Source organism: Callithrix jacchus, chromosome 1 (assembly GCF_049354715.1).
Source record: "Callithrix jacchus isolate 240 chromosome 1, calJac240_pri, whole genome shotgun sequence".
Classification (NCBI taxonomy): domain Eukaryota; kingdom Metazoa; phylum Chordata; class Mammalia; order Primates; family Cebidae; genus Callithrix; species Callithrix jacchus.
This window is the reverse complement of record NC_133502.1, coordinates 125,248,144-125,261,592: the sequence shown is the minus strand read 5'-3', so window position 1 is coordinate 125,261,592 and position 13,449 is coordinate 125,248,144. Positions and strand designations below refer to the sequence as shown.

The 13,449-nt window shown below is 36.5% G+C and overlaps 1 protein-coding gene across 6 annotated transcripts in view; it reads right to left on the bottom strand.

Moving 5' to 3' along the window:
- ADAMTSL1 (ADAMTS like 1) overlaps window positions 1-13,449 on the bottom strand; it is a 1,072,914-nt gene that overhangs the window by 254,808 nt on the left and 804,657 nt on the right. For 4 of the 6 annotated variants that reach the window (XM_078369765.1, XM_078369768.1, XM_035306411.3 and 1 more), the window contains 4 exons: window positions 11,866-11,916; window positions 7,346-7,550; window positions 5,901-6,048; window positions 3,075-3,159 (listed from right to left, as the gene is read on the bottom strand). In XM_078369765.1, coding sequence (XP_078225891.1) covers window positions 3,075-3,159; window positions 5,901-6,048; window positions 7,346-7,550; window positions 11,866-11,916 — 489 coding nt within the window. The remainder of the gene's footprint in view (window positions 1-3,074; window positions 3,160-5,900; window positions 6,049-7,345; window positions 7,551-11,865; window positions 11,917-13,449) is intronic. The other 2 variants (XM_078369783.1, XM_078369788.1) reach the window with 1 other exon arrangement.

Here is a 13,449-nt window from a genome sequence, read left to right as displayed (position 1 = left end):
TAAAGTTTTAGTCATTCCTTGGCAATTCAGTTTGTAGTCTTGTATCATTGTTTTCTTCTAAACATCTTAAAGTGGTTGCTTCTCAACATATGTTTGGTCTGAGTGCTAACCAATCTTTTCCTTATATTTTGGGGTTACTAGAAGTATCTAACATTGAACAAGGATATCTTCATATGCTGACAACTTTAATCTGGTGATTTTCCTGTATTTATTTTGTAATGAGATAGGCTGGTGATAATATTTTTACTTTCTATATGGGGAAATAAATGATACTTGCTGCTTGACTACAGACCTCTCCAGTGTTAGCTGGAGCCTAAACAAGAGATAATAGTTCACGACCACTGTTCTGCCTCATTGTAGCAGTTCAGAAGTGATAGCCACAGCTTCTAAACATTGCCGTTTAATTTAAGCAATGTGAGTCTCTTTGGTAGGGGGAAGGAATGACTTGCTGACAGTTGATCATTTTTTCATTATGCTTTGGAGAGTAATTATAGGTTGTTACATACATTTAGAAACCAGTCTATGTGGTTTAAGAAAAGATGGGATTAAGACCATGCAACATTATGTTTTTTAAACTCAAAATCAATATAGATAAAAAAATAATGTGACACTTAGGACCTTTCTTAGGGTGCACTACACTAAACACGCAAAGTGTATTAAAATGTGGAAACCACATACCTTTCATTACATTATTCTACAGGCTTCGTTTATTTCATTTTGGCATAAATGTAATGACTGTTCTGAGCATAATGTATACATTTCCTTTACCCAGCACCAGCACCCCGATTACATTCTACTTCAATTCAGATGAATCATGCCAAGATGGCAATTTCATTACACTAAGAATAAAATTTAATAGTTTAATATATGGCTCTACTTACAATGGCTAAAACTATGTTTAACTCCTTTAGGAATTTTATTAAGATTAAAGTTAAACATAATGCATCTTAATCGGACCTTTAGTAGAAAACATTCATTACAAAATATGGTTAACAATGGTCTATGTAATGCTTCTGGGGAAGCATTAAACTCCACTGATAGCTTTCATTTGAAAGGCATCTAATAATGGGAAGATGTTTATCGACATAAGATGTTTCTATTTATTTTCAATTTTGTATTATTATTTCAGAATAATATTAAAGAATTATTAGCCAGAATGCAATATTATACATAGGATTATGCTTCAGTCCAAATGACGAAATGCAGTGTACAAGAGGAAAAGAATTTACTTAGGTAAAATAATACATACCTGGCCTCAAATAGATTGAAACCAATAGGATGTAAAAGGAGTCACCAGCTCTAATTCTATAGCAGCTTTTTATGTCTTAAATAGGACCTTACTGGATTAAGAAGTTATTAATGCTCCTCTTAAAAAAGCTGCTTAGTTACTCCTCAGCAACAAGAAGGCCTGTCAAATCAGGTACTGGCAAGGAGAAGCAAAAAATGTAAAAGCCTTCATATATTCATTTAAAGGTTACATTGTGATCTTTAATCACTTCCTTTTCTCCAAAGTTCTGCAGTGGTTAGTTGCTTTTCCTCAAAGAAGTTGAAATGGTTGCTGTAGTAACTTTACAGTTCAGAAATAATTTATGTTTTGCTTAATTGTCCTTTTAAGTAAAAATATATGTTTCCTGGGCCAGGTGCGGTGGCTCACAGCTATAATCCCAGCACTTTGGGAAGTTGAGGCAGGCGGATTGCTTGAGTTCAGGAGACATAGAGAAACTCCATCTCTACAAAAATATTAAAAACTTAGCTGGGTGTGGTGGCCTGCACCTGTAGTTCCAGCTACTTGGTAGACTGAGGTGGGAGAATTCACTGAGCCTGGCAGGCTGAAGCTGCAGGGAGCGATGACTGCACCACTGCACCCGTGCCTGGGTGACAGAGTGAGACCCTGTCTCAAAAAATGAAAGAGAAAAAAAAGTCTTTTCTAATGTCTGCATCTTTTTTTGTGTGTGAAATCAAATGATAGAATATCATTTCTTTACAAATGAACTTTGGCTATTGTAAAAATCTGTCGTTTGGATTTCTTGCCCACTCAGAACACAATTGTGTTCTGCCAGACCACATCGGATTTTGGTTCAAACAGAATGAATCTGAGAAAATTCTAAATCGCATGTGAATAGATGACAATATCAATTTACATCTCCAGTAAAATTTGGAAACCACTGTATATCCTACATGCTCTACTATGAACTCCTGGAGGGTGGGTGACATATCTTAAGTGCCAGTGAATAGCACAGAGCCTAGAACTTACATTAAATGAATTAATCTAGAAAATTTTCAACCTGAGAAATTTCTTGGGTTATAGACGAAATTTTTCTTTTTTTTTTCCTTTCTTTCTTTCTTTTTTTTTTTTTTGCATTTCATTTGTAAAAGTGATGTAGCAGCTCTGCCTATCAATGTTTTCTAATAAAATCAATACATATACTTATCAGTCAATCAATCAACCAACTAATCTACTTTTGTCCCTCCTCTTTGTTTCCTCTTCTGAAGCGTCTGGCAAATCTGGGCCTCGAGGTTTTACAGATTTCATGGCCTGGATAAAATTGAGACTTGGGAAATGATCAAGCAGGGCAAAGACCTAGATCCACCCCTAACACGGATCCCAGGAAGAAAGGGAAAAGAAAAGTTAATGAACTTCTTTTGCCCTCAGGTATACTTTACTTACTCTTTAATTTTTGTGAATGACTATATTGCAAAGCTGGCAGAGTGTGAAAAGTGGCTCAGGCTTTTCCATCAAATCTATGTTACATCATCAGCCATGGCCTGGGCCTTCTCACCTTTGGCCCCTTGCCAAGAGAAGAAAGGAGGTCAGATTTTGGAGAAGAGGGTAAGCAATATACCTTCATTTTCTTACTCTAGGCAAAACAGAAGTATTTACAATGCAACCATCAGTTGTGACAAACACTTTTGGAAACTCATCAATCTCTAACTCAAGAGCCAAAAAGCCTCCTTTTACCTTTGGTGAGATGATTACACTTAGTTCAGAACCCGTGAAAGCCACAACTAGTGAGACATTGCCTTCTTTAAATAAATGTTTCAAACGTAGAACAACTTGTGCTTTGAAAACTTACGAGGGCTCCTCTGACACAGCAGCTCCTTCTTCTAGCTCTTGAGCTTGTTTGAACCATGGCAACTTGGCCTCGACTGGAAGTTTCTCTGAGAATTCAGAATTCATACACATATAAGAGAAGAGGTTAGAACCAATCTGGGATTTTAGGAAAATTCCTTATTCTCCTCACCAAGAAGTTACCATGTTGACCAATACGAATAATAAGTTTTTAGGTAAATTGCTGCCTCTGATGGTGGTTATATCAAGAAAAATAAAATCAAATTAAAAAATGTTTAATAATACTAGTTTGTGTACAAGCTTCCTCTTTATTATGATGAAGAGCAAAGAGAAGTTTGATGATTACAAAAGTTCTAAGTCTAGGAGCACTATTTCAATATGCATATAAAGAATCATCCAAGTATCTTTTCAGTATTTCCTCCTGAAAAGATAGAGCAGCATTTACCTTGGAAAACAAAGTACAATCAACTATATAGTGATACTTTCATAAATTCTAACTTTCTTTTTTGCCTTTTAGCTAGGTGTGATCTATGTCACATTGACAAGAACAAACTCTGTCACTCTGAAATTCATAAAACATTGCTTTAGATATCTGACTCATTCAATACTACCCCAAGGCTCACTGACAATCAGAATATGTACAAGTGAGGGTTCATAACCCATAATTTGACTTATTTCACTTATTTTTCTAGCTTTGGCCAAACAATTCAGAACAAGCTTTCTAGTTACTTCCTGGGAAAAACGTTGTGGAGAAAAATGAAGAGGAAGGTTATAACTGCTCCTACAGAAGTAACTGCCAAGATTCCCATTCTAGCATATTTATTAGGTTCATTTATGGGCATATTTGCCTTTATAGTATGAGCCAATGATGCTCTATCACCATTTTATAACATATAATTGCAAAGATGAAAGAAATATGTCTATATATATATGCAACATAGAATTATACGGTATTTTAATAATGTGTAGAGAGCCAGGCTCACTCCTTAGTTGTGAAAATTCAGATTTTATTCTTGATAGTCAACTGCAAACTGCTTTTCTTTCTCTGAAGTGGCTTGAAGATAAAGCTAATAATAATTGATGAATTTAAGTTAGGGCCATCACTTCTTGTTCTCTATGTGCAGCAATTGTTTATAGTCAAAAAACAAAGCAAGTAAGAAATGTAAAAGTGCCAAAGCCAAAAGGATTTGCTCACATTTGAAAACAGCAGCACAGTACCTATACATACATCATTTTACAACTACTCCATCTACCCCAGTAAATGACTCAGTCGGCCAGGTGCAGTGGCTCATGCCTCTCACCCTAGCACTTCGGGAGGCTGAGGCGGGTGGATTGGCTGAGTTCAGGAGTTTGAGACCAGCCCGGGCAACACAGTGAAACCCCGTCTGTTCTAAAAAAAAATACAAAAAAGTAGCCAGGTATGGAGGCATGTGCCTGTAGTCCCAGCTACTCAGGAAGCTGAAGCAGGAGAATTGCCAGGCCCCAGGAGGCAGAGGTTGCAGTGAGCCAAGATGGCGCCACTGCACTCCAGCCTGGGTGACAAAGACAGACTTTGTCTCAAAAAAAAAAAAAAAAAAGGACTCAGTAAATGAAGCTGTCTTTGATGGCGTAAGTTAGCTCACTGTCTTTCAGTAAGGAAGCATTCAGTTCGGCCCTAACAGTAGGCTTGTAATACTTTGTTGTTTTAAATCCTGTCAGATGCACCTGTGACAACCTCCTCCTCTAGTTGAGAATGCTAATGATAGGAGTTAAAAGTAACTTACTGTATTTGGAAGTTACTATATTCCAGGCAGTAGGTTAACGACCCTGTTTATGTTATATCTCATTTAACCTTCACATGTTCTCTGATTTAGATACTATAATTAATTCCACTTTACAGAGGAAGAAACCAAGGCTTCGAAAAAGGTACATTTATTAAAATTAATCAGGATTTCTGTTTTTCTTGGTTTCCTTTTATATCATTAATTTAGACTTTATGATGCCATTCAGTTGCTATTAAGGCCACCTACAGTATAATAATGAGCTACCCTGTGACTGATTTTCAGAGAAATTTAATGGCTTAAAGAAATAAAGAAATGGGAGCCATATTTCATATTAAAAATTAAAGGAGGTTTATAATAAAGAGTTCTTTACTTCTGAATGGTTTGTGACTTTAGATTTTTCTATTCCATCGACACAGACAAGTACCAATACTTGCACAGAAATCAAATTCATATTCTTCCTAATCTGAGATACCCCGTGTAATTACAAGAAGTCTGGCTTACTAACTACTTAGTTTCCTAAAATTTCTTTTCTATAAATCGTTGCAAAATCTATTAAATTCTGATATATTTTAAATTCAGTTCTGGAATTCAGTATCATAGTAATGTTTTAATTTTCAATATAAAAAACAAAAGTTTTCTGTTTCATCAATTTAAAGTATGTGACTTCCCAATGTACTTCAGTCTTAGCAAAAGGGACATTCTTGGGTTCACTTCCTTGTTTTTCAAAGCAGGAAATGTGGATAGTAAATCAAACATATATTTCTAGAATATCTGGTCTCCCTTTAAGCAGTTACATCTGTATTCTTCAGCAATAGTCCTCAAACAACTTTATGACTTGGAAGATAATTATATAAATAGATTTCTACATGTAGTGCTTAGTACAATTTTGCAACCAAAACCATTTGAAAGATTCTTTAAAAGAATAAAGCTCCTTTAGTAGAGTTTAAGTTATGAAGAATTCTTATTAAGAATACTTGAGATACTTAAAAATATTCCAAGGAGTTTAAAACAGCACCTGATGACACACAACAATGAACAGACTGGTAATAGAGCACCTGTCAAGTTACCTTTAGGTTTATAGCAGGGAGTGGGGATGATGCATTCCTCTTTTATGTGTGGCTTTGTTTTGGGGCTACAGCCTCCTGTGTGCATCCCTCGATGGTCAATGCAGAGGACCACACGGTATCTGAGGCCATGGCCACATGTCACCGTGCACTGGAAAGAGATTACAAGAGAGAGGAGACTCGTAGGCAAAGGCTTGTTTACTTTTCTTCACTTCCCACCTACAACTTTTAATCTAAGTTTTCTTTCTTTCTTTTTTTTTTTCCCACATGAGGACTCCTGGCAAATTTATACCACTTCTTACCAGTCATGGGATCTTTGTTCTATTTGGCTATTTGAGGTGAAGCTTGCTGAAAAATTAAATCTCTTTCAATTCCACAGCTTTGGATTAATCGGTCAGTAATCTTTAAGTACCCACTCTGTGCAAAGTCTCAAACCAAGCACCCAAAAGAAGAAAGGAGAAAAGGGACTGTAGAGTGTGCTTAATTTTGATTACCAACACTGCATTTTATTTAGCTACGTTGCCAATGACTGCTACTTCCAAAAATATGGGAAATGCCCCCACATGGATATTAAAATATTTAAACTGTGATTACAGCTAAATTACATTGCAGCATTGTCAATCTAGTTGATTACACTGAAAGGCAAAAATAACATTTCAAAGAACAGATTCAATGACCAGATGCCTGATGTAGATTGCACCTCTCATGGTTCCCCATGTCTGGTAGCATGTCTAAATGTAGAAAATGTCACAGCTCTAATCTGCTGCCACAAAGCCACGGGGCTCAGTGAAGAGGCTTTTGTCATTTCTGAGGCTGAGGGCACGATGGTTTATTTGATCTTTCCATTTCCTTTGCCATTTTCTTTTCTGCATTAGCAGTCAGGAAACCCTGAATGACATTTTATGTTTAATTAAAACAGGTTTCCTAACATCTATAATTTTTTTATTTTAATTATCTTACTTCATTCCAATTTTAATTTTTGTGTTACTCTCATTTCATCATCCCCCCTCCTCCAATGACTAATATACACAGTTTTAATATTCATCCACTTAGACCCTTTTGGATACAAAGCATAATACATAAAAAATGAAATCAAACTTCTGCTCTATTGAGCTCTATCATCAAAGCAGCTTTCACAGACTCAGGATCAGTCATTCAGCCTCAATTACCCTTGAAAGGCAGTTGCTTCCCCTTGCCATTTGAGGGAACATTATCTGGGGAACAACAGAGGCTTCTTGAAGAAACTTGAAGAAAGACATTTTAAAAAAACATCATTTACTTTTGGTCATGCTGGATTTGGGGCATTCCTACTCCAGGAGCTAAGCTGGTAGGCTTCTAGAAACCTCAAGAAGAGTGTGGAGCTGCACAGGGTACCCGGAGGGGCCATGATGATGAGAGGGAAGAGTGGACTTACTCTCCTAATGAACAAAGAAAGAAGGCACAGTTACCGGAGACCACTCCTGTGCCAGCCATTTAGGGCAGTCAAAAATGTTGCAGGGCTGCGCGATGGGCATCTTAGGGGTGTACATGCATTTCCACTCTTCCACTGAAGTGACATGCCCCTGGATGTCCTCCTCCACACAGGAAACTGCCCGGCTCTGGATGCCCCCCCCACACGAGGAGGAGCACGCGGTCCATGGGGTGGCCTCCCACCTACAGAAGCAAGGGGAGTCATCAGGGCAGACATGCACATTGCTAAGCCTCCTCAGTGACCAGTCGACCAACCCATTCCCCGTGCCTATTGGTATAATCAGGTTCTGAGAGGCTAAGTTCCAGAGAACCAAAAGCCATCTATTGCCTGAAATCTGAAGAGCAAGAGAGAAGGATTCAATGTTGGGCAAAGGTCTCTGCAAACTGTGATGCTCTACACAAATGTAAGCCATTACAGTATTGAGAGCTGTCCACAAAGATGTCTGTGCTGTCTGCAGCCTACTCAGAAGATGTAGGATATAGTTCTGTCCTGCTCCCATAGTTTCAAGATATGTATTTATAAAATGTGTTTTCATTAAACCATTATGTATCCATCTCAGGACTAAAGTTGTATACTCAGTTAACACTAGTAGTTTGCACCTGCTGATACTTATTATTTTCAATGTAATACTTATGCTTTTTTTTTTTTAAAGAACATATTATGAGGAGAAGCTCATAAAAGATAAAGGTAAACAAAAGACTCTATCCTTTGCTTCTGCAATCATCAGCTTTGGGGCTACGTAGATTCAGCACAATTCTGATGTTCAAACAGTACTATCATTAAGCTGAGGAGCCAAAGTGTTCATCTACGTATTCCCTAAATGTTACGGGATACTGGTAGTGAGAGTTCCTCCAGTAAAGAACTCTGGGAACTGTGAAGAGGCTTGGTTTTGGTTGGAAGGCTAATGGCATCTGAATCTAGACATATAGTTAAGCAAGGTAGAAAATAACAATACTGTCAATAACATTTAAGAGACTTCCACTAATTTTTTTTTCAGAGCTTTACACAGCTCTGAAGCATTAGGTCCCAGATGCAGAGAGATATCTTTGCCATATTCTTTTCTCTCCTTCTGTAGATTTAGAGAATGTAGAATTTCTAAAAACAGAAACATGGGGACTGAGTGAGTTGAGCTTGTCTTTTTTGTGTATATTCTGCTTATTGATGAGGATTGCTAAGGAGATTTAAGATTTCTCTTAGAATTATGAGAGATATAATTTTAATGAGAGGAACAAAGTATCACCGAGTTGCTCCGTTTGAATAGTTAAACATTTTAAATATTTCACAGGCACACCATTGAGACATTAATTATTCTGTAAGCGGGTTTCTGTGTACATTGTGAGCTTGATTTCTCTTCTGCATGAGCCTGAATCATGTGTTTTTTTTCTAGTTACAAAGGGCTTTCCTTCACATTTTCTCTGCACTGTTCAAGTTTAGGCAACAACTGTTATCTCCACTGCCAAAAGCCAAGATGTACTGCCAAATATAATATTTTTCTATGTGTATTTCCCCAGGAGACATATAAGAAAATGTCATTACAGGGAAACTGAGGCCCTCTGTTTGGCCCTTGGGAGACTTTCTGATCTCTTTCAAGAGAATAAAGTAGCTCTGTAGAGAGTTTCTCTTCCCAATGGGTAAGACCAATTCTCCTTTGTCTCCATGTAAATCTCTGGAGGGCTTCCTTCTGGAGGTGAATAACAGGCCTGATTCAGATTAAAGTTGGGTTGAATACATGAGTATGTATTCACATTAGATTTGATCTGACAGTGAAATAGGAATATATTTTTAAATGTACATTTAATCACTTAGAATATTAAGATGCCATAAAAGAGCACACTTTCTAATTGGTACTCTAAAATTCCTAAGCCTGACCCTATTAAAGGGAGAGTGATTAATCTCTGTCTCTGCACTTGGACCTAACCATAGGAGAATTTCACAAATAGCAATAAGTATCTTTTTCAGTGTCGGTGATCACAGAAAGACAAATGAGGCTAATATTATTCTAAAAATTTATACTATGGTTCCAGCATACAACTACAGTTATACGTGTAGAAAATTATGTGAATCCTTACATAAGCATAGGGTTATGTGGAATCTTGAAGCAAAACATGTCTGTGTGTTTTAAAGAAAGCATAACAAAAGCTGGGAGAGAGCATGTCAGGAGATCTGAAGATGGTGATCGGTAAGTGCTCGGAATAAAAAAAGACATATCCAAGAGTCTTATCCTGGAGAACACTGAAGAAATTTATGTATCATTTAAACTCTTTTGGCTTTTAATTTTTTTAAACACACAGTGTGTTTAAGAAATTTTCAAGCAGGATGCAGCAGAGTGGCATATATTAATTATAAATCAAGATAATTATTCATACTACATTCTCATATTACATCTGGATATGTGTTACAGTCAAAGACTGAAAGCAGGAAAGAACAAGCTAAAAATATATTCATTGTGTTTTAGATCTATACTTGTGTTCTTAACCCCATTTAAATAATTTAAATTGCCTTGATCAGTGGGTAGCTGCCATTTGAGAACCATTTTTGAGCCTTTATTCTTCTTATGAATGAAAACACAGTTGTAGAAATAGCTTCCATTTACTAAGACTTTGTCAATAAAGCTGAATATATAACTTTAGAACTAGTTCAGTATCAGACATACGAGGGGGTAAGAAATAAAGTTCATTGTTCTTTCCCATTGTGATATCGGATATGCCAAGAGTGTACACAAGGACAAAGTACAAACACCCAGGAGGATCATTTTAATATTCCATTGGAATTTGGGCATTTGGGGAAAATCCCAATCTATAACAAATCAATTTTAACTAATATAGGTATTAGTTATGCCAGAGAAAGATAAACAAGAGAGATCACAGATAAAACAGCAATCTAGGAATTGCTATTCCAGGAAAAACATACACTTGATGTTGCTTACTCCTGATGTCCAACTTTACCTTTATCTTGAAATAATGAAATGTATGGCTTTCATACAAACAGATACATATATTCTATGAACATTTATTTTACAGATACAGAAATTGAAACCAAATGAACTCTTGGTTCAGTTAATCTTTTGGTATTTACATTAAAATTTTTTCAAGGACGAGAGTTCTGGATTCAACCAGAAAAATAATATATCAGAAATATTCTAAAGCCATTTATTGTCTTTATCAATATAGTCATAGGAAAGTAGGAGGGAGCTGACTAATGACATAGCCACATAGTGAAAGAATTTAAAATAATGAGAAAAGCAACAAGTATATCTAGTATAAGTCAAATTCGTTTCCTATATGTGATCATTAGGCGAAAGCCAGTCACTAGACATATTTAAGTAGATGCTGGATGACAACTTTCATTTGTATATATGTATTATATAAACACTGAGAGATGTGTAATAAATGTGTGAATATGTATGCATTGAATAGATGAATGCGTATTTGTATAAATACATATGTTAACATTTCTGCGGTCTATGGTCATGATTGTTGGGGAAGGAATGGGAGAATGAAGCATCAATAGGGAGCTGCACTAGATGACTTTGGGGGACCTCCATCTGGATTCTAATTCATTAGGTAGTTGGAGATTTTTCCATTAAAGCTTTACAGTTCGAAATAAAATTATTTTCTGGGTTTGGTTTAGTTTGAATGGAGCAGGCTACTGTAGATTACTCCAAACAATTATGATCAGATTTAAACCTTTGGTTCTAAATAGCAGCTGATTCCCACAAGGGCCAAATAAGCAAAGCAAATAGAGCACAGGTCTACTTCAGTCCCAGTTCTAACTTCTGCTATCTGTGGAGCTGTTTCCAGTGTGGCAGGCGATACACTCAGTAGCTAGTACATTTTTCAGCTTCTCCAGTTTTCATATGAATATATTATAAAGAGAACAATTTCTTTTAAAAGTTCCTGACTTATTTTCATTATTTTATCTAGTTTTTAAAAGTACTGTTCTTTACAAAAGCAATGCCGCACACTGGATTTTGTTTAGAAAAAACATCCCCCAAAATGTTCTGAATAATAAGAATATAAAAAATTGCCTTTTGTGCTTAATTTCTTTGCGATAAAAAGTGGACATTTAAAGCCCATATGCAGAATAACATTACATCTGGAAGTCCATGTCAGTGGTAGTGCAATAATACTGTAGGCAGTGTTTGTTTAACAGTGAGCAACAGTGCTTTAATGACTAGGGTCCTATTGAGAGGAAAAATAGAAAAGGACAAAGGGAGAGAAAGCAAGACATAACACAAACCCATACACTGTATCTAATCACAGTGAATTACCATGTTCACTCCAGCATAATATGATTCTACCTTAAAATAGTTTTTGAATGATAAGCTTACAGTCTGAACAGGCTAATATTATTCAAAAGCTGAATTCAGAATGAATTGCAAAATATACCATCTACCATCTTAAAAACACAGAATTTCTCTATGTATATCTCTAAAGATAGATAAGCAGCAGAAGACTAATTTGCTAATTCTAACATCAGGATGATTGATTTACGTACCGAGGAAGGGGATGGTAGAGGTCATAAGGCATGATCTGCTTGTATCCGTCACTGTTAGGAACAATAATGCCAACCCTCTGAGTAGAAGGTACACACAATAAAATAAACACTAAATGATTACATTATACAGATTTTAATACAAATGCAAAATAACATTAATAAACTGTATCTAACAACACTAAAACAGATTGATATCTTTATGCCAGTATATGCTTTAGGATGTGCTGAGTTCTTTGAAAGGGCATCATTTACTATAATTAGTTCTCTGATCCAAGCAGGAAATACCACTGCAAAGGGTGGTGGCAAGAAAACTTGGCACCTCATCATTAACTATGACACAATAACCTTGTAAATGTTCTTTAATCCCCAAATTATACATCCTGTGAGGTCATTATTATTATCATCATTATTCATGTTACTTCCAGATGCTCACCAAGCAGTTACAGTAACTGTCTCACTTCTGATGAAAGAGAGAGCTATTCAAGCAGGAGAATATGGACCTCAGAATTGACAATACTATGTGACTGCATTAGCAAACAGGTTTCTTTTCTTGGCAGATCAAGGGAATTCACTAATACCTGGAAAGTACCCACTTGGGTATTTTATAAGGGGAGTGGGAAACTACTTAACATAGTAGGCAACTATTAGCAAAGGCAAATTTCCTACCAAAATAAAGATAGGCAGTTAAAATGAGATATTATGAAAAGTGGTTTTTTTTTGGTCTATAAAATATTATGCAGTGTTAACTGCTATTGCAGTGATGGTTGCAATTGTCATGGCTTGTTAGTACCTCTAGGGCCCTGGGAAACCTGTGAGGTTGAGAGACAGAGTGGATGTTCAGGGTCCACACAAGACAGCTGTGTGGAGGTTCCTGGAGGCCTTTAGGGTGCTAATAAACTACTCTAACCCACTTCACTGATTTCATCTAAAGTCTCCAATTGGTAAGACTGGTGGGTCCCTGCGGAGGCTTAGTTTTCTGGTTTGTGGAGGACTAATGAATGATTCATGTATTTTGGATAAGACTGCTAGTGCAACAGCACCTTCATCAAGAGTGGGAGATGGAGATGCACAGATGCAGAGCATGGGAGCGCCTAAGTGGAAGACGCTTACGCTGCAACTGATAAATGATAGAATGCCCCTCTTTAGGGTACTGAAGGGACTCATGTATTCTATCTGTGCCTCTGGGATAGACGGATCTGTATATATTTACACATCTATATAATATCTATATATTCAACATAAATATGTTCATTTTTATATTTAAATAAATGAAGACTTCCATTTTCACCCATTCCTCTGATACAGGATGATACCGTAGGTTTATAAAATACAGCTAGCAAATCCAGGTGTTTGGGTAGAAAGAGTGAGCTATGAGTGTGGATCACAAAGATTAAAATCGCACTGGCTGGAGATGATGAAAAGTAAAAAGGAGACAGAGAGGGATAAAGGGGCCTGCATGGTTTCTGAAAAAATTACTGGAAGGTAGGGGGATACATGAGAAAAGTCAAATCTTGTTTTTTAAAAAATGGGAAACAAAGCAATTAAGATGGCTATCTATTCCCAGGAGGGAAAGTCACTGGAGTA